The 22,497-nt window shown below is 37.6% G+C and overlaps 1 protein-coding gene across 1 annotated transcript in view; it reads left to right on the forward strand.

Annotated features, from left to right (window-relative positions):
• The window catches only part of LOC132785305 (neuroligin-4, Y-linked), a 79,220-nt gene that overhangs the window by 50,777 nt on the left and 5,946 nt on the right, over positions 1–22,497 (forward strand). Inside the window, 6 exon segments of the mRNA XM_060791343.1 lie at positions 17,309–17,539; positions 18,318–18,515; positions 18,585–18,977; positions 19,636–19,672; positions 21,807–21,843; positions 21,845–22,020. Coding sequence (XP_060647326.1) covers positions 17,309–17,539; positions 18,318–18,515; positions 18,585–18,977; positions 19,636–19,672; positions 21,807–21,843; positions 21,845–22,020 — 1,072 coding nt within the window.

The raw sequence follows: 22,497 nt of genomic DNA on the forward strand, positions 1-22,497 counted from the left end.
CTTTTTTGACACGTTTATCACCTGTAAATTTTTCGAGTTTTTAATTGTCTTAAAATTTAAAATTGGTGTATCGAATAAAATTTTAATCTTGGCATATTTTTAAAATACGCCAATTTTATTCGTCTCTGGATATAAACATCCAATTACTCGTTCGGTTAAATGTAGAAGGTGAGATTGTGTCAAATGAATATGATAAAGAAAATGTCGACGCACACTTTGAGCTGAGTATGAAAAATGTACAAAATATATGTAAAGAACCGTTGAAGTATGACAAAATTTACATTTGTCTGTAATTTGTCTTCGATGACAGTCGTTTAAGTGGATGCCCGAGTACGATTGTTTGCCAAAGGGATCAGCCTGTGTGGGTGGCAAGCAAGGTGACCTGTCTTGAAGTGTCTCCTTGCTGAATTGCAAGATTTTATGTGGAATTATGACAAATTGTTCAATGGCTAGCCCCAAGGTTTAGAAAGGTTCCTTCTTATTTTATTATTTTTGTTTTGTTTTTATATTTGCCCTTGTGTCAGTTGAGTGCAATGTGCGTATCAAGGACGACTAATTGAGCCTTGAGCTGTGAGCGCTTGGAATGGCAACTGAAAAGGAAAATTAAATGTCTGGTTCCTTAATTGGATGGCCAATTACATTTGCCATTATGACATCATGTATTGCTTTTTCGCTTATCAGTTGCTAAAGTCTTTTCAGATTTGAAACGAATCCCAATGGTATCAAGTCGTTAAATGGACACCAAAAGGGTTTCTCATATATATAGGATGTATGTATGTATGTTATGTTAAGGTTTGGGTCGGCTTCGCGTCAATGCCCACGTGGCAAACTTTTCAGGCACGAAATCAGTCTTTAGAGATTATAAATCTTAAAACGGTAGCATTTTAAAAATGTTTGACAGTTTAATGCAAATCGCCGCCGCCGCAACAAAGCCAAACACTTAATGAGCCTTCAGATGAAGACGAGCCCTGCCTGGAGCTACCTTTCGCCGATAGCGGTATTAAAGCAAATAAATCATTATTTATTTGGCTGTCATGTCAAAATGAATTGCCAGATAAATTTACAAAGGCAAAAGAAAAAAGAATGAAAAAAAATAGACAACGAACAAAAGCAAAAAAAAAGGCAACAAAAAAGTAAAAAGAAATCCCACGCTTAATGTCAAAATTAATGAAACTTTTTTGCAGATGAGGTTAGTCTATGTATGAATATGCCATGCAAAAGTTGAAAGTATACTTTTATTGCCTCACATAAGCACACCCATACACACACACGTACACGGGTGCGGAAAGTTCTTAATAAATCTCATGTGCCTTTTATGTAGCATACTTTTGTGGGCTGAGCTCTCGTCAGGACACGACACGACACGACTCGACTCGACTCGAGTTGGCTTGCCTTGGTCTGGCTTAGCTTGGCTCGGACATGCAGCTAGTTTAATCTACTTGGACATGACAATAAAATTTATATCATCTTTCCTTTTCGCCTGCTTAGTGAAGTCCTTTTTCGCCTCTGTGGTTTTTATTTGCCTTTTGCTTTTGCTTTTGCCGTTGCTTCTGCTTCGCATTCTGCCTTCTGCCCCACTTCCACCTCATTTTATTTTACTCGCTGGCTTTTTTATGTTTTTGTTATTGTTGTTGCGTCGGTTGGCATTTTCTTTTAAATCATCAGCTTGTTCTCGCTGCCAACTCAAAAAAAAAAAATACAATATATATATAAAGTAAAGAATAATAATAATAAAAACCAGAAAATGCCACATTAAGCATGATTTGCCGCTTTTCAAGGCAAAGTCCATTGGGTGGTCTATATCAGTCGCCTGCGAGTTCTTGAGGGCAGTCAGAGGTAGACGCAGCGGCCTCTCCGCTCATCATCTCCTCTCAGCTTTCATGTAGTTGGCTTTGTTCGTTCGTGTACAGATTTCAAGTTTATCAGCTGTTTGCATGTCGGTCATATTTCGTGCTTAACTGACTTTTGTCGGGCCCACCAAATAAATGAGCCGCCATTGTGTGGCATTTTGAGAAATTAATGTAATGTCATAATTTCTAATCTTCAGCATTTCCATGCGATTAACATCTGCTGGCATCGCTTAATGGCACATTATAAGAAATATCGGCCATTGGCCAATAACCTACCATAGCGCATCCATTGAGATTTATGTGGCTATGACTTACATACGTGACCTTCGAGCCCTCAAGCAATTGCAACATTTTCACCCAGAAGTACGCACACAACAAAAAACAACAAAAACAAAAATAAATAAAACCCATAATGCAATTTTGGCAGATCCACAGCCTAAGCTCGCAACAATATCTTTTGTAACTGCCACTCCCACAAAAATATAAATCAATGAGCCAATCAAGTGCCGGCAATCAGTAAAGTTTCAGCGCGTGCCCCACATAAATCCAGCAAATATACATAACATTCATACGCACAGTATGCAACGACAGTCGCAGGCACAGTCGTATTAAATTGATATACGACAACAGCATGTGATAACAATATCGTGAGAGTAAGCCGCAAAATGAGAATACTACTCGTATAAAGCAAATGAAAGTCTTGCCTATCGAATATTATAATACAAGCAAAAGCTGGCTTTGAGCGTACTAAATCTATTCAATAATATAAAGGCATCTGATACATTTTAAGTATATCGTATTCAATAAGGTCCATACTTCAATATTTATTGATAGGGCACATCTTAAATACAATGATCAAATATAGTTTTCCTTTCTAAAGCGTTATGAAATAATCTTAAATTCGTGGAGTGTAACAATATACCAAATTTAAAAGGTTAAAGTAACATTTAACAAGTAAGAAAGTTACAGTCGAGTGTGCTCGACTGTGAGATATTATTATTATATTATTATTTTCAAAATATACTGAAAATGCTAAACAAAAATACTAAAAATATACCAAATGGTATGTATGGTATATCGATAAAGAACACCATTCAAAATATACCATAGACGGCACAATATACCAGATTGTCGGCCAAAGCAACTAAGAGCCCTAGTAAGTAGGCGTTCTTGCCCATACAAAAGTATTTCTTTAATAACTTCGACAATTTTTATCTGATCGCAACCAAATTTTCAGGAATCATAACTACTATAGTAACTATAGTATTCGCAACTCTAGCTTTAAAATTACGCTTGTTATTCGATTTTTTTGATTTGCGGGGGCGGAAGTAGGCGTGGCAAAAATTTGAAATAAACTTGATCTGCGTGCAAACATAACAAACGCTGTCGAAAAATTATAGCTCTATCTCTTATAGTCTCTGAGATCTAGGTGTTCATACGGACAGACGGACAGACACACAGACGGACAGACGGACATGGCTATATCGTCTCGGCTGTTGACGCTGATCAAGAATATATATACTTTATAGGGTCGGAGATGCCTCGTTCTACCTGTTACATACATTTCCTGTCGGCACAAAGTTATAATACCCTTCTACCCTATGGGTAGCGGGTATAAAAATCGAATGTATGTTATATTTAAAACAAGTAAGAAAGCTACAGTCGAGTCTGCTTGACTGTGACATTCCTTCCTCCCATTTTGCTTTTAAGCAAAACTTGATCTACGTGCAAGTGCTGTCGAAAAAAAATTATAGCTCTTCCAACTTCTATTCTATGATTAGCGGGAATAATGAAATTATTCGTCAATGTGTTACATTATGGAACAAGTAGAAAGCAGTTTCTGCAAAATATTAGTGGAAATCACTTACTAAAAATGCTAAATACACAAGCGAACAAAGCTATAAATTTAGTTTGCACTATACTGTTAAAAACGCATTTGGTTGTCGAAAGTCTCAGCGCAGACATGTGTTAAACAACAACAAGTTTGCAGCATAAATAAAATAGTCCAATGCGCCTACTCCTGTGTGAGTATTTTTTTTTTTTTTGGGTGGAATGCCGCATGCCACGCAGTGGATTTGATGATAACGGAAACGGAAATCGATGCACAGTCTGCGTGTTGCATGCGGAAATGAAAATGTTGGTCAGAAATATCCGGAACCGAAAATTACAAAAAAAACAGACAAATTCTCAAAATAAAGCCTACATAAATATTCTCTCACAGCTGTAAGAATATAAAGGACAACTAAATTTAAAGCGATAATATGGCCCCAGAAAAAAAACAAGTGGAAAGCACAACTAAACTTTTTACTTTGCCAGTGAAAAACTTTTGAAACCAGATATTTCAGCTCGCTAAGATTGTTTCTTTGCTGAAGCGGAGACGGAGAGTTTTCTTCTTGTTTTCTTTTTTTTTTTGTTTATGGTGTCTGCTGAATTGGTGGGTATGCTCGTTGTGTTCATGCTCATTTGGTGGTGTTAGACAATTGCCAAACAAAAAAATGTGGCAAAAGAAAATTTAAAATTACATTTATTACATTTTGTTCTGGTGCAGAACTTTTTCAGCATAAGCAAAAGCTACCGAGATTAAAGCGAAACTGTTGAATATTCAACAAAAGCTTTAAACAACAACTCATTTGTCAGTCACATGAAAACAAGAGGGACTCATCTTCATTATGAATTTTTAATTTTCATCAATGCCAAATTGAGAGTATTTTTAGATCCGAATGCAGAGTGTACAAAATGCTAATAACATAATAAATATTTGAGCTCTCAAGTGAAATTCTGAATAAATTTTCGAAACAAAAACCAGTCACAACCAGATGAGCATCTAAAAACTTTTTTATCTAAGCTAATTAAAAAGGCAATTTAAATGCAAACTAAGTGAAATGTGAGCCCCAAAAAATTTCAACTTACTTAATTAATAATTCGTTGTGGAATGTAGTGGACAGGAGAATTTCCTATTTTTGAAAAGTATGCATTCAAAATGCTGTAGATCTGATTCATGCTTAAGTATAGAAAGTCACTTTTCCACAAATTCGACGTGAAGTGCTTAAGACGAGTCAGTAAGTTGGATTTAATTAAATTCTTCTTTTTATTTCAACTTGTGTACTTGACAGGCAAGTTGCATGAGAAATTTAGGATCCAAATCACGCATATAAATTCCTTCGATGAAAGAAAAAGATGTGAAGTTTAATGGTAACTGTTTAAATATTAATTTGCTGAGTTTATTATATTCTTAGCTTAATAATTACAAAGTATCTTGTGCTTAAAAACTCATGAGAAAATAGTTTTCTCGGGCTCAACATTATATTATTATTGGTTAACAAGTCAAATTTACTTCGGTCTTCGTTCTTCTGAAAACGAAACTACTAATAACTTTACCAAAAAAAATAGAACTCTGATATAATCCCATAAATTTTCCGCAAGAGGGAAAAACTCTGGATTACTTTTTGCAACAATCGCAGCAGTTGTACACATATTGGCGTTAAGCGAATGCGTTTAGGGCAATTGTACAATTGTGTCTCAACCTCAATTTTATTTTCAAATAGTTAATAACATATTATCGCGTCAGAGCGCAGTGTCCGTGGGAAGTCTTCATGTTCATATTTGAATAGTGGTTGTATATTCCCGAATTTCAAGATTTTAAAATTAAGATTTAATTTTTATAAATTACAAATAAAATACGAGAACGAAATAGTAATAAAATTACAATTATAAAAATAAAATCATATTCTACAAATATACTACAAAGACAATTTATTATTATTCATTATTTAGACGTCGACGTACTAACGGCAGTACCATCAAGTGGCCCAGCGATACCAAGCACGGGCTTGTTGACGCGCGGACAAAACAAAATAAATTTGTGAACAGCATGCATTAAACGAAAACCGCGAATAAATATTAAAAGACGCTGGACAGCTATTTAAATTAAATTAAAAATATGTTAGAAGATACAATAAAATATATAAATGCTCAGACCCGTAATAAGTAAACGTTTTTTCCCATACAAAAGAATTTCTTAAATAAATTATACAATTTGTATTTAATCACAACCACATTTTCAGGAATAATAAACATTATTATAGTTTCAAAATTACTCTTAGCTTTTTACTTTTGTCGATTTGTGGGAAACAAACATGATCTGCATGCAAACATTACATGTGCTGTCGAAAAAAAAATTCTATCGGAGATCTAGGACTAACATTCGGACGGACTTTGCTATATCGTCTTGTCTGTTGACTCTGATCAAGAATACATATACTTTATAGGGTCAGAAATGCCTGTTACATACATTTCTGTCGGCACAATATTATAATATATAATATACAAACTAGAAATTGTTAAAAACTAAAAGATGAATACAATAATATATAATTAATATTTAAAATTATAATTAAAATGACTCTGTTAAAAGAACAGAAAGAACCGTTAAAATACTTATTTTTAAATAAGCAAAGTTCACTATTGCTTTGTTTTCATAATTTTATTATTTTGTCAAATTTATTGTAATTAAATTTATGTGAAGCGATAACAATTTTTTTTTATAAACTAATCAGTATTTAAAAAGAACTCTGAAACCTTTCGTTGTTTACATAGTTTAATATCATTAATAATTCAATATTAAATGCAAAAATTTGTTTTTAAATCGCATGTTCAACGATACAAAGCATTTCATGAAAATTGTCTCAATCCCGACACACAGAGCACACTCAAGCATACACAACATACAACATACTAGCAAAGGCACAGCATAAAATATGCATCAAAAATTTGTCACACTCCAGCCGAATGACCGAAAAGTTTACCTTTGCAATGGCCACTTGACCCAGAAAAGTATGCTCTCACACACACTTTTACAGGCGTACACAAAAACACCAACACGTATTCAAGGGACGAGGCATTGAATTTAAATTGCGCATTAAATGTGAACCAGAAAAATGTCCTTTCATCCGGGGATGACACAGCTGTGTAAGGTCCTTTTCCAAGAAATTGATAAGTCAAACTTCATAATTGGGCCAGGCACCACGTTGACATTCCTCGCAGACCAAATTATTTGCTATCATCATTCCTCAATAAACTAACCACAACAAAGCCGGTATCCCTCCATCCACAATTAAGTGACGAAGAATTACTGAAAAATGTGTGCAAATTGAAATGAAAAGCGGCAGAAGCCATAACAATTTTGAATTAAACTAACCCAAGAAGCAAAGCTACTTTTATGGCATGCACTTGGCGCGTTACCAAGCCAACTGTTTTCCTCACTTTCTGACTGTTTTTTCTTTGCTTCTCGTTCCCCTTTCGGGGCTCTTCACTTACTCTAGCCAGTGTCTGTGCACTTAGCATGTCTCAGCCTGATTACAGGGCGTTACTGACTGCCATTTTGCATGCCACGTGTGCATTAAGTATTCGCCATGTGGCACGAATATCTAAAGGCATGTTTACTCAAAAAAGAACAACGCCAAAGTCCCAAAAAGCAACTCAGTCCACAAAAGTAGGGAGCAGTGAGGTATATAGTAGCATTTCTAGTAACACACAACGGAATTGCATAGATGGCTGGCAATTTTTTATTTGGAATTCAACTTATTAACATTTGCCGAATAAGTGCCTGCTAATCTTAGATTCATGCTAAGCAAACCTGCGGCCAGATAATTATTTGACTTGGGAAATTACCCGCGGCGTAGAATTATTTGTTCAATTTGAGAGGCCAAATGTATTATTCATCAGCACAAGCAACGATTTCTTTGATTTCACTAAGTAATTTTGGCATATAAAACACGCAGAAAACTTAAGTTCAATTTTCAGCACAGTTAAAAGTTAAAGGTTTCAGTTTTTTTACAGTATTCAATAGCAGATATGGGCCAATACTCACACACTCGCTTGCACACCATTAGGCTTTTACGAATACGACACTTATACTCACACAAACACACATACACACATACTCGCGTAGACACAAACAGTGTCATTTATTACCTTCCATACACTTGGCTGCCAAACTGCCAAGGAACATATACAATATTTCATTGTAAATTACACACGACTTACGTCAATTTGTTTTGGTGGCCGGCAAAGTGAAGTTGGCAGCAAAAAAAGAAAAGTAAAACAGACAGGAATCTCATAAGTAAGCCATAACACACACCCACAATGAAACTGGCACACATACACACAGAGCACACTTAACACTAGGCTACAAGAAAAACATATGAGGGTTCAGTTTATTAGACAGCGACAGCAAAAACGGAAGTGGCTATAATTTACTAACGAAGCCATAACAACAATGCCCAAGCACAAGACAAACACAATACCAGAGTACCAGCGACAGGACATCGCATAGGCGACAGGATGAGATAGAGAAGGAGAAATAAATTTATCAATCAAACTAGCGAAAAACACTTTGAAATAGTTGTGTCAAATGGACAAGAGAAGAAAAAACACGCACACACAGACAAGCTGATGGCCATTAATATTTGACAATTTCCTATCTGTGGATTGATGATAGCCGCGAGTCATAATATTGAACAATACGAGGCATATGATTTGATTTTGCTTATTTGCGTATATTACGTATACGTCATGCGGATTATTGATGATCCTGACATATGCGAGTTATCAATTATGGCAACAAAATCGGGATCGAAACAGCTTAAGAGCGTCATTAAAGTGCAGCAAACAGTATACAAAAAAATAGTATGCACCACGTTAGTTGCCACATTGTAAGCGCCTTTATCGCTCTCACACTCACACCGAAAGCAATGTGGAATGACAGAATACGGAATTGTGTTCAAAATGTAACTGGAACGCAATTATGTGGCACATTTTGCCAACATAAACGGCAGCTCCTGATGGATGATGGTCTGCTGAGGCAAATCGGGTCGGAGAAAAAAAAACTATTAAGCCAGGCAAAAGGTGCTAAAGCACTTGCTACGGCTTCAATTGCAATGTAAGGTTGGCTGACTAACAGGCAGTCAGGCAGTGAAGCAGTGAGGCATTGAGGCAGACGGACAACCAATTTCTACTTACATTTCTCTTCTTTTTTCTCGTAACGCTGCAATTTTCTTAAGCAGTTTTACGCCTGAACGCTGGCATAATGCTGTTAACCGATAATACGTTGAAATTGAAAAGTAGAACGAAGGCCAACCCCAAGTGGAGCCACCCAAGCAGTCATAGCAGTCATAGCAGTCATGAAAAAGTCGAAGCAGTCGTATGCCGGAGCCACACAAAATCTCTTACGACAAATTGCATATTTCAATTTGCAACAACATTGAGACCAGTTGGGTGTTAGCCTAGAACTGGTCCAGACTTTTCCCTTCTTTTTTTTCGAAGTTCGTTTAGTATTTTTTCTCTCTCATTTTCTTCTTTAGGGCCTGCATGACGGCAGTTAAGGGATTTTTTTTAGGAGTCAGGTGTCTGCCGCATATTGGTTTGGTTAAAATGTGCTCACACTTTTGCGAATATGCAAAATTCAAAGGCAGAGCAGCAGCAGGATTGCCCTGCGGTAAGTTAAGCCCGAGTTAAGCTGATGCATGGGTTAAACTGTAAAATGTATTAAGATTAAGTGGCATTCAGTTGGCAGCTCCCAGTTGCCAGTTGCTTGAAAGCAGTTACCAGCTGCCGCCACTATCAGTTCTTACCGTGCTCCATTTTCCAGACTACCGTTTACGGTAAGTTGTATGCATTATGTACACGCAGCGTGTGCAGTCAGGCTTTAAAGAGATTCCTTTGTTACCAACTATGTACGACTAGCTGGGAGATGATTGTGCGAGGCAAGCAAAAAGACGTTTTAATGTTATAAATGAGCTGTTCTTGCAGCACAAATCAACTGTATTAACAAAAAGTGAGCAGAATGACAATCTCAATTGCCCTGACCCAAGTGCTTGCTAAGTGTGATCCCCTATTTGTCAGCAAAACGAAAAACTAGACTTGAATTTATCTTATAATACACATTTTTTTTTTATATTCTTTTCAATTCACTTTTTGTCAATCCCGAATTTTTTGCTTTTGGGATTCATTCACCTTTCCAATCGATTAGGGAAATGGCATTTATAGAGCAATTACCGTTGAACGCATCGTTTGTGCCATAGTCAGCATAAAATGAGCTTGCAGAATAACGAAATCATATATATATATATATATGTATATGTATATATCATTCGAAGGGCATCTCGTTGCTGCAAAATTTACAGTCTTGATGATTTTTGCCAATAGCAAAAGTCGTCGTCGTCTTGCTCTTTGGGTGTAACGCACATTTCATAGCGTTGACGCCTACGAGAGGAAGAAGGTTTGGCAATATGTTGAAGTACGTGTCGGTTAGTCATCATAATATTTTACATTTTTATGAAGTGCGAGACAGCGCTGAGGGCAGAGCAATAAAAATCTTATTTTGTGGGTTATAAAAGTGCAAAAGAATCGCACCAAGCAGAAAAAGAAGCAGCAAAGAGCATCAAGCAAAAAAAAATTTGGTAGCATTCTCCATTTCCACTCTGCCTCACCCTTGCGAATTGCCATTTGCTGGGCGTTTTAATGTTGCTTTCTCCGCTTTATTATTATTATTATTATTATATTTTTTCTCTTCTTTTTTAATGATTTATCGACATTTAAATGTGGCGTGAGGCAAGTAGCGCAAGTGACGCATCGTAAACTTTTTGTGCGCCTAATTTAATGCAACAATTTTTTGCTTTACACTTGCTTTAGCATGCGACTCGCTCGCTGGCTTGACTCTCTCTTTCTCTCTCTCTCGTTTGCTTTCGTTATCAGCATAGCTGCCAAAGGCGTGGGTGTCTCAACGCCCGCGTGTGTGTGTGAGTGTGTGTACATAAATGTAAATTGAGTTTGGCGGGTAAAGTACTTTGTAATTTATGGCGTGCAATGTGCGTAAGGAGTCACGTGATAGCTTCATACGCACACACTCATACTCATATATTCTTCGTTATTATTGTGTTCCCTTCCTTTCTCTGTCTCTCCGTTTTTTGCTCGCTCTCTCCGAAACACACTCATTATTCTTTTATGAGTGGGTATGTGTGCGTTTATTTATGACTGTTTAGTAGCATTTTGCATGACGAAATCATAATTCTCAGCCTTTGGCTATCTGAGTCTCAGTCTCGCTCTCTCTTTTTCCCTCTTTCGCTTTCTGTGTATTTTATTTTTTCGCTCTGTTATATTGGCAGCCATTTTGACATTTTGTTTGTTTCCTGCGGTTCTTATAGCACATACTCATATGATAAGTACGTGCAATATTTTAAACGTTGCAAAATTTACGTGTTGAGCTTATTAACATTATCAACCATGGCATTTGTTACTCAGATTACTTCAGATTAGATGGCTCATTTAGAGCTCAAGATTTAAGAGCTTGCCTTCATGTGGTTTTTTTTCAATATTTATTAAGAAGTTTACAAAGTAAAGTAAGAGATACACGACCCCCGCTTATTGTAATTAATCACATTATCTTTTATGTTTTCTCTAACCAACTGGTCTTCAATTCTGCTAACCAAGAGAAGTGCATTGATACAACACATGGCCTTAATTTCTATACCCGCTACCCATAGGGTAGAAGGGTATTATAACTTTGTGCCGGCAGGAAATGTATGTAACAGGTAGAAGGAGGCATCTCCGACCCTATAAAGTATATATATTCTTGATCAGCGTCAACAGCCGAGACGATCTAGCCATGTCCGTCTGTCCGTCTGTGTGTCTGTCCGTCTGTCCGTCTGTCCGTATGAAACACTGGATCTCAGAGACTATAAGAGATAGAGCTATAATTTTTTTTCGACAGCATTTGTTATGTTTGCACGCAGATCAAGTTTGTTTCAAATTTTTGCCACGCCCCCATCCGCTCCCGCAAATCAAAAAAAATTGAATAACAAGCGTAATTTTAAAGCTAGAGTTTTGGTATATACAATATTTACTATAGTAGTTATGATTCCTGAAAATTTGGTTCCGATCAGATAAAAATTGTCGAAGTTATTAAAGAAATACTTTTGTATGGGCAAAAACGCCTACTTACTAGGGGTCTTAGTTGCTTTGGCTGACAATCTGGTATATTGTGCCGTCTATGGTATATTTTGAATGTGGTACTATGTCGATATACCAAATATACCATTTGGTATATTTTTAGTATTTTTGCAGTATATTCGGTATATTTTGAGAAAATACCGCAAAATATGTTTCTTTTATTTAAAATGGGTAGCGGGTATCTCACAGTCGAGTACACTCGACTGTAGCCCTCTTACTTGTTTCATTCAAGTTTGATCTCGAAAGGGAACTAAAAAAAATGAAACGCAAAAATATTTAATACGTACACGCATTTGAACAATTTATCATGGAATAAGTGTATTTGCTGAGAAGGTTAACAATACTTAACATCAACTGTAACCGCTATCCATTCACAATGATTTAACCAAAAGTTGTCGGCAAAAAGCAATTCAAACATTAAAACTTTTTGGCAAATTCGTAAGGATATTCAGTTATATAAACGCATGTTATATATGACATAGGCAAACTTTTGCATTAAATTTGTTCAAAAGTTGCAAGTAAAGTGTAACTTTCAATGACTTTTACCATTCAACAGTCCATTCAACCCCCACATACACACACCCACACACACATACTCCACAGTCTACCGTCCACATTCAGACACACACATTCGCATTTTTGCAAATAAGTCAAACACTAAGCAACAAAATTCAACTTGCAATGCCTTTGACCAAAGTTAGTCTAACTGACTTGAAAATAAATGAAAAGGCTTTCGAGTATTTACAGTCAAATATGATGGCTTACCTCTTGAACTATAAATAACATTATTGAAAAAAGGAATTTGATGGAAATATCCTCCCTATACAAAAAGGCATAAGTAAAATGAATATAACTATATTAAACGCTGAACTTGCAAGACTTTGAATGTTACAAACAGTTTTTAAAGTTAGATAACATGTTTGTTTCAATCTTCATGTCATCGCTTAAGTTTTCCCAAAAGCCCAATAAGTCAAATTTGTTCGATTGAATAAGCACTTTAAAAACAAGCAATAGGAGCAAAAAAAAAATATCATGCACAACTTTCAAATAGCATAAAAATCGAAAACAGGCAGCCAGCGAATCGAACAGCATTAAAAAGGGCAAAAACTTAAGCGAAAGTAATAAACTACAAAACTGAAAATGCACTTTACACAGCGAGAACAGACTGTCTGTCCTGTCGTCTACCGCCTCGTCCTGGTCTGTTCGGAGCTGTCCTGCCTGGTTGTGAACCAGAAGCTAAAAGCTAAAATTTAGTGGAAAAAGTCGAAGAATAATAAAAATTCTACCGTAACCGTAACTGTGTCAGCTGAAACAAGTAAGAAGGCTGTAGACGAGTGTGCTTGACTGTGAGATACCTGCTAACCATTTTATATGAAAGCAGAAAAGTTCGGTATTAATCTTAAAATATACTATATTAATATGCCAAACAAATACTAATACTAAATGAATGATATATTGATATACGATGCAATCATTTTAAACAAACAGACTGACGGACATAGCTATATCGACTCGTCTAATGACGATGATCAAGAATATATATACATATAGGGTCGACGACGCTTACTTCTGCTGTTACATACACTTCATGGAAACACAAACTTATAATACCCTTCCTCTCAATGGGTAGCGGATATAAAAAGCCAAACTCAAATTTTAGTGCACATTTTTCAAGCGAAAGCTCCCAAAAAGAGAGCACTCAAGCTTAAATCGAAGACATAAAAACGAAACCTGTGGAGAACTTGCAATTTATTAAATCGATAAATATAAGGGATATATATTTTCACTTCCCTTTCATACAATTTTTTTTTCATCATCAAACATATTCGGCTTACATTTTAAGTCAACTGTGGCAAGCCAAAAAAAATGCTTTCTGAAATATTTTTAAGACGATTTAAGTAAAGTCCAAAGTACAAACCAGTTTTCCAAACTAGACTTTAATAAATTAAATTTTTTTAATTAACAAAATACTTTAACTAGATTGGTTGTTTTTTTACTCTCCTACAACATTATTAATTGAGTTTTCATATCACATAAAAGTCGGCAATAAACTTGCAGCTAAGTGAAATTTTGCCCGAAATCCATAAAAATAAATGCTCTAGATTTTATGGACAACAGTGGCATCTTCCCATACTATTGAGTTCAAGTGGAACACTTCCACAAGAAATTGACAATGACAAAGCAAAGCTGGCAAAGAACAAGACAATGGCTTGATTTCACCTAGTTTCGAATTGCAGACACTTGCAACATAAAATCAATTATTTAAGCAGAAATAAAAATACAGCAGCAATCGGAAATAAAATTGAAAATAAAACTAATTACCTGAATTTCATAATGAGAAAGCAATTTAATTAAAATGACATCAATGTATCTAAATATGCTCACAAAATTTCATCTTTTAATTACGAGCAACCACTGCTCATCTTAATTAAGTTGCCATCATCGTTTCTGGCAACTATTTCCTAACCACCTTAAGCAGTCTGACTTGCTGAAGAGTATGCAGATTTAGGCCACAAACACGATTAAATTTATGCCAGTCGAAAATAACATAAAACTCGACTCTTGACTGCTGGCAAAGACATGCCCCCAAGGCATTCAAAAGGGGTCCAGCCAAAACTTGCCACGGCAAGTGGAGTGTGTTTACATTCTGACACTCTGTGCTCAGTGATTTGGCCCGCTGCAAATAAGTGGCAACTGGCAACTGGTAACACAACTACTAAACGGAAACCCTGCTCAACATCCTGCCCGCGTAGATGAGATACAAGAGGGATGGTGAATGTAGGAAGAAGCATGCACGCGTGCATGTGAATTAAAACATGTTCAAGTTATTAACAGGCCCCGAAAGTCGCATTAGTTTTTGCTAGTTGGCTGTTTTTGCCTTCCCACTCGTATGCCTGCGACCATCCTCCATAAATTTGTTTGTGTTTATTTGTACAAAATATTTACATTTGCCGAAATTATGCGGCAAACTTGGCGGGGGCAAGAAACTATTTTACAAGTTTTTAGGCAACATAGAAGACAGTTGTCGCTTCTTTATGCGCATTGGCAGCAGGGGCAGGGCAGCACGTGGGCGTTGCAACTTTCTGCACAGTTTTTGGTGCTGTGTGTGCGTGTGTGTTGACTTCTCGGAACTGCCATAAAGTTTTCTGGTAAGTAGCACCCCCGGGTGCAGCGACATGCAAACAGTACACAGACGTCGCCATACTTGTCAGCCCCGGCATGTTGAAATGCCATCAAAAACTTTTTACCAGGCTTTCAGCCGGAGTTTCTTTTCTTCAGTCTTTTCTTTGGGTGATGGACAGAGACAGAGGAGGAGAGGAGCTAGTCGCAAAACAAGACAAGTTTTAAATGGTGTTTGCATGTTGCGCGGTTGCTAAGCCTTTTGCCATCAAATTACCGTAATTTCTCGCCTCATTTGTAAAGGGAAACAAATAATTTATTTACATGCAAATGAAAGGCTTCCAGGCATTCATACTTCGGATGATTAGCTTCAATTTGATTTCGCCTGTTAATATAAGCCTGACGTAAATAATAAATTAATTTCGAAAAACAATATTCTTACCTAGCAGTAAGAAATGTTAGATTTTTAAGTGACATTTTGAAATTTAATTTCAAAAATCACAATTTAATAATCAGTTCTATATTGTTTTTCTAGCACCTTAAAATTAAGAATTTAATCGCATAAAGGCTTTAGGAAATCATAAACCTCATAAACCTGTTCATAATTTCACATGAGAATTTTGTACGAAATATATTTTTGGTTTAATGTGTTAACTTTTGTTATAGCACAGGAATTTTGTGACTTTAACTAACACTGCGTTGGCGTGACTTTGCGACTACGTGTGCGAGAATGGCTTAAACCAAGCCGTTAAGTTGGCATCTCGCAACACCTAGCTGAATGAAACTCATTGAATTAGCGTGCGAGGTGTGAATCTGCTCAGAGCTGCGACCTAAAATAGATATTGACATTGGTTACGCTCTGCAGATGACGATGCTGCTCGGAGACAAGAGAGAGATGAAGAGTGATAGGTGAAAGTATGTTAAGCAAGTTGATGTAGCAGGCTGGGCTGGATTGTGGCATTCATTGTCTGCGACTCGTGTCATTGTTGGCGCTATTTATAAAAGTCAGTGACACAGTAACTCGTTTTCCTTGCCAGCCTTCTACTGTGTGTGGGTTTGGTGCTCGTTTTGCCACTTCTAACTCTTGCCCCCCGCCACCTTGCATTCTCTCTCTCCCACCACAACTCTTTTTCCGCTTTGATAAGCAAGTTCTTTTGTTCCAGTACATACTATATATATACTATATATATTTTTCTCGAAAAAAAAGAGGAAGCAAAGAAAGGAGAGTGGAGAAAAAAAACGTTTTATATATGGGCACAGAGAATTCATGCTCATATTCCTTTTGTTATTTTTGTTGTTGGCGCTTTTGTTCGAGCTCCCATGTGGCAAGTCTGCCTGCTGCAGATACATGCACTCAGCCGATGACATAGACACAGATACAGATATAGATGCTGGGATATGTATCTGCCAAAGATGCTGCAGCACTCTGCACCAGATACATTTTAGTATCTGTGATGAATGCATTTTGAGTGCAATTTTGTATTTTTAGTTGAATTAAATCTGTGGATGAACTTTAAAAGAGACGACAGCCGCATTTGGCCTAGAAAACTTTCTCGTTGGTAATGATGATACATTCTAAGAGAATCCACAAAAGTCTTTATCCCTACATGGTTCCAACTAATCTCGTGTATATTCTCTCCACTCTTTCTGCACATTCTGAAAGGGTTTCCTTTTCAATGGGAATGTGCAAATATGCTTAGCTCAGACACGTGTCAGGACAATGAGAAAGGGATGAGTAGCCATCGATGACTTTGCTTCTTCAGCCGCTTTTGGGCTCGGCACTCGAAAAAAGAGTTGTTTTCTTGTAATTTGCCTATTTGGGGCTTAGACGCTCATTTGTCTTTTGCCTTGTGGAAACCAAATCCGCTCAAGACATTGTTTACCTAGACTCTTATCTCTATCTATCTGAGACAATGGGAACAACCCTTTCGGTACTCTCTACGTACTTTCTTCCGCCCTCCCCCCACAGACATTCATGTCAATGTTGATTAATGGCCAACGGGTCGTCTTGTTCTGAGCCTTTAGTCAGGATTGAAGTCCTTGACATCGTACATTTAAATGCAAATTACTGGGTAATACTCTTCGTTATACATATAAGTCGATAACCATAAAATGCAGCGACCATTACGAACAGTTAGTTGTCTGCTCCACAGGATAATTTTATTTCTTTTTATTTAACTTTTGTTCTTCTTTTTTGGCAAAATCAATTGAGAAATTCCAATTTATTTGGCCTGCAGTTATCTGCAATTGAAAAGTTGCCCATTAATGGACAATCAACTGATTTTATTTCTCTTTTAATACGTTCTTTTTTGTGTCTAATTATTTTGCAGTCGGTTCGCGGGACTCATCGAGCAGTGGCAGCAGCTCTGGCAATTCTGGTGGCTCTTCGTCGTCGTCCTCGTCCTCATCCTCGTCGTCTGGTCTGGCCAAGTATCCGGTACTGGTGTTTGTGCATGGCGAATCATATGAGTGGAACAGCGGCAATCCCTATGATGGCTCTGTTCTGGCTAGCTATGGGCAAATATTAGTGGTAACCATAAATTATCGCCTCGGAGTATTGGGTAAGTGCCTCGCATACTTCAAATGCTAATGGTAATTGATATGCTGGTCACATCGGGGCAGCCAAGTGCAGTGAATCGAGCCAAATGTTGCCAACGTGTCCACTGTTCGATTCACTTTTAAGCCACTGCAGCAGCACATCCGTTGACAGCAGCAGCAACTGCAGTGGATTGCCCAGCCTCATTGCCCTTTCTATAATCTAACAAATTTAGTTCGAGGCCAACGGAAAATCCGATACAGTGGAGATATCTTAACAAAATTAGAGAAGCTAAAAGTGTCTTTAAAAAATATTAATAGTAAAAATGAATAAACTAAAGATAACGTATTAACGGTATATACAAAAATTCAAATAGTTTTAAATATATATAGGTAAATAATAATGAATTCATAAATATAATTAACTGTAAATTATTACCAAAAAAATAAACGAGAATTATTAATACATATTTGCAAGGTAAATTAGACACAAAATAACCAGATATTTGCCACAGTAGAAATTAAAATGCACACGAAATTAGTGTGACCTCATTTGCTACTGGCTGTCTGGCATGACATTTTCTATTTGCTGCTGCGGAAACGGAAGTGCTGACATCATGATTTGCATGCGTGACTGTACGCATTTTCACAAGTGTTGCACACTCATGTTTTTGACATTTTAAATGGCTGTCGAGCCGGCAGACACGATTAAATTTTCATTTTTCACCACACACGGCTAATCGATGCGCAAGAAAATGCAGATGAATTATGAGCCAATTTGCCCGGCCACAACTATTTTTGCAGGCTTTCTGAATGCCAACACGGATCGCTATTCAAAGCTGCCTGCCAATTACGGCCTGATGGACATCATTGCAGCCCTGCACTGGCTAAAGGAGAATATTGCCGCCTTTGGCGGCGATGCAAACAGCATTACACTAGCAGGACACGGCACTGGAGCAGCCTGTGTGCACTTTCTCATATCTTCCATGGCCGTTCCAGAGGGTGAGTGTTACATATAACACAATCGCAAAAGGAATTTTCCTCAACCACTAAGTTCGCCGTCATTTGCAGGTCTTCTCTTCAATCGTGCCATCCTTATGTCAGGCTCTGGCCTAGCGCCCTGGTCCTTGGTCAGCAATCCGGCAAAGTACGCAGCCATTGTGGCCCATCATGTCAACTGTGCCTCAGATCTGCCACATGCCCATCTAATGAAATGCTTGCGGGAAAAGACCCTTGAGCAACTTCTCAGTGTGCCCATCCGACCGCCAGAATTTGGTTTTGCCTTTGGCCCCAGCATTGACGGCGTTGTCATCGATGGCGGGGACTATGTGCCGCCTGCCCCCGGCTCCCCTGCCGCCCAGGCTCAGGCACAGGCATCAACTGCCGCAGGCAACGGACTTGGCGGAGAGGCGGGCATTGCTGCGGCTGGTGGCTGGGGTACGCCTGGCCAGCTAGAAAACATCGGTAAGAAGTCGTTCATTTAATTCCTTTAATTCAATAAATTTAAGTGAAACAAGTAAAAAAGCTACAGTAGAGTTTGCTCGTCTGCGAAATTGAGCATTATTATTCTTAAAATATACCAAATTAATCTACCAAGCAATGATAAAATATACCGAAGGCTATATTGTTTATATTGATATACATTCAAAATATACCATAGAGTTTAAAATATACCAGATTGTTAGCAAAAGTAATTTGTAATTAGTCTTTTATTTCAATACGAAACTATTTATTTAAAAAGCTTCTACAGTTCTTACGCAAAGTTATAATACTCTTCTATCCTGTGGGTAGCGTGTGTAAGGAGTTACTTACAGTTATTTTATAATTCGAAAGCTAAAACATGTTTTAAGTTTCGGTTTTGACATTTTTAAAAAATCTATATTTTTTAAAAACTTGTTTTAAACTAATGGATTAATGCATTGCGTTTTTGTTCACTCTTTTCTTACATGTCGACGCTGCTGTTGCTGTTACTGCTGCTGTTTCACCTGATGACGACTTGCACTTGTGAACTGCCATGTTTGTTGACGCCATTAACACACACTCGCACTCGCTATCGCACTCACACTCACTCGTTCACTCTCACTCGCACACGCGCGTGTGTTGGCGTTTTTAATTAATGCAGTATTAATGAGAAAAACTGCCATTAACAAGTTGTCAAGGTAAGTTTTTTGCGGCTTTGGCTTGACTCGTCTCGTCTCGTTTCGTTTCGTCTTAACTCGACTCGACTCGGTTTGGCCTACCCAGCGATGCTTAATTATTTTTGCCTCAGCGCACTCCCACATGAAATACACCCGCATCTACATACGCACGCACGCACACACACACTCACACAGACACACAGCTGCAGTGAGGCCCTAAAAGTATGCAATGTAATTAATTTAAAGTTTCGACTTTGCCGACATTTGCGTGCTTTGTTGGCTGGTAAAAGATTTTATCTCGCCGCGGCGAACATTCAAAATGGCGTCAGCTTAGGCAGCGATAAGCTTTGAGTTTACACAAGCTGTACCAAGCTGACCATACCTAATACACACGTACACACAAGCTCAAACCACACACTGGCTTGTAATTAATTTATGCACATTAACCACGCGAATGTGAGGCAACGTTTTGCAATACAATTACAGCAGAAAAGGCCATGCATGAATGGTGGGGGGGAGGAAGAGGGTTGGTAAATATACATAGGTGAGCGTGCTTATTGTTTTGGCACTGCCGCTTGATTTATGCACTTTGTGCAGAACCATTTTGCATTGTTAATTTATATTATTAACAGCTAATTAGCTGCGATTTCATAAATAATGTGTGTTTCGCACAACTTTGATGCAAGCGATAACGAATTGTAACTGAACTGAAATTCATATGAATGAATAAGGGCTAAAATAAAATTTAATATTTTTTCAGATTTATGTATTGTATGAATTTTTCAGATTTATGTATTGCATATATTAAGCAATTGAATCAGATTAAGCAATATAATACCTTTGCAACACATTCTTGCTTCTATAGCTGCTATAGAAAAATGTAATGTGAACAAGTTCAATGAGAAATCAAACGAAAACTTTGCCATGTTAAAAGTAAATAGAAAATCTGCCAATTTGCGAATAATTACGAAGGATAATTACTTCCAAATACGAAAACTAAGAGAAGAATATTTGGTTGCAAACTCCTGGGCACAAAACCAGGAATTGATGAAAGGGGAAATGATTGAGAAAATGCGGAAGCGAGCAAAAGGCTACCCATTTACCTACTTAAAGGCATGTGGTACTTGTTAATGTCTGTGAACACACACGTAAAGCAACACTAAGGATCTATATGAATGCAGTTTACATTACGAGTACGAGCTGACTGACCTCTTACTGCAAGTGTATCCCTTGCTTAGTAAGGTGAAGTTGGGCTTTGTAGACTGTCAGTGCCCAAGAGGCTATTAGTCAGACAGACTCCGTAAGGAGTTTAAATATTTCTTTGTGCACATTTAAAAGCAATTTGCTTTCAGGCAAGCGGTACACACTCATGTGTGTAGTACATGGATATTTTAATACAAAAACACACAGATCAGAATGTTTTCTTGATACTCACACTAAAAGAATTCCATTAAACACATGGCACAAAGAGAGAGCAACGAATAAAATAAAATGTTGCAGAATAAAATGAAATGCCTGTGTCCTAAGCAAAATACGAGTACTAAATATATACTATGTTGTAAACAACAACAATAACAACAACAAAAGCAAAAACTACTTTATCTAAGGCAGATAAGCAAAAGTAAATTTTAAGTACTGCTGGCTGGCTGGCAGATGTTGAAGTGCAACGTAAGTAACTCAAAGATACTTTTTGGTCAAACTACAAAATTTTGACTATGAGAGCAACTGCAAGCAGGAGTATCTCGAGTTGCGTGTTTATCAAGAGTTTTTGGCCAGCTTGAAGGGCTGTTAAAGTTTCCTGCAAATGAATGAGTTTAACTTTTTTGGACATTTTGCTGTGGTTTCCTTACGCCGAGATAAATGTTTGCTAAAACTTGTAACTGATGAATCACTTGCTTCTAAGTTCTTTGACAAATTTTGTAATCAGTTTGCCACAGCTCCTAAAAATGCAATACATTTTTATGGAAATTACGCCAAGCCGTTTGCCGTTTGCCGCGATTACTTAATCGATTGACTTTATGAGTGTCTCTGGAAAATTGTGTGCTTAATTTCACAGCAATCCCATTGAGTTGCGTTGGAAGTGGCAATGGGAAATTTGCATCTTATAACGTAACACAGATATATTCATGAACCTACGCACTTTGCTCATTTTCAGATACGACCTGATGGCTGGCGTGACACGTGCCGAAGCCTTTTTTCAGCTTCAATTCGGGAGACGTGCAATATGGCATCGAGGCGGATCGACGCTCGAGAATTTTAAAGGCCTACGTTCGAAACACGTACACATTTCATTTGAACGAGATATTCGCAACGATTGTCAATGAATACACCGACTGGGAGAGACCGGTGCAGCATCCAATTAATATCCGGTGAGTAATTGCGTTTGTTGTACTCGGCGAACTGTCTGCGGCAAAGTAACCCGATGGCCCCCAGGCCTGTGATTGTTACATTCTCTTGCCCTGTGGAGCATGAAGGTAGCGTTTGTGCCAAATAAATATTTCGTTCTTAATTAAATGCGAGCTGTTTCATTCAGCCGTGCCCAAACACTCCTTATTCCACACACACAAGCTTATACTTCACCTGCTGCCAGAGGAGTTTTCAATTAAAGCAGCTTAAATGAATCTTGATTTCAATCTTATGGCAAGTGAAATGCAAATTTTTATGCCTGCTCGCCTGCCCACCTGCCTGTCAGTCTTCATAAATAATGACCTAGGGAAATGCACAACGCTCACAGTTCCATATTCAATGCTCGATGTTCGATGTTCGATGTTCAATTCAATTTATGGAGTCAAATACCCGCCCCACAATTGTGCATATATAGCATAGAGATTCGTCTGGCACAACCT

This window comes from Drosophila nasuta, chromosome 2R (assembly GCF_023558535.2).
Source record: "Drosophila nasuta strain 15112-1781.00 chromosome 2R, ASM2355853v1, whole genome shotgun sequence".
Lineage (NCBI taxonomy): Eukaryota > Metazoa > Arthropoda > Insecta > Diptera > Drosophilidae > Drosophila > Drosophila nasuta.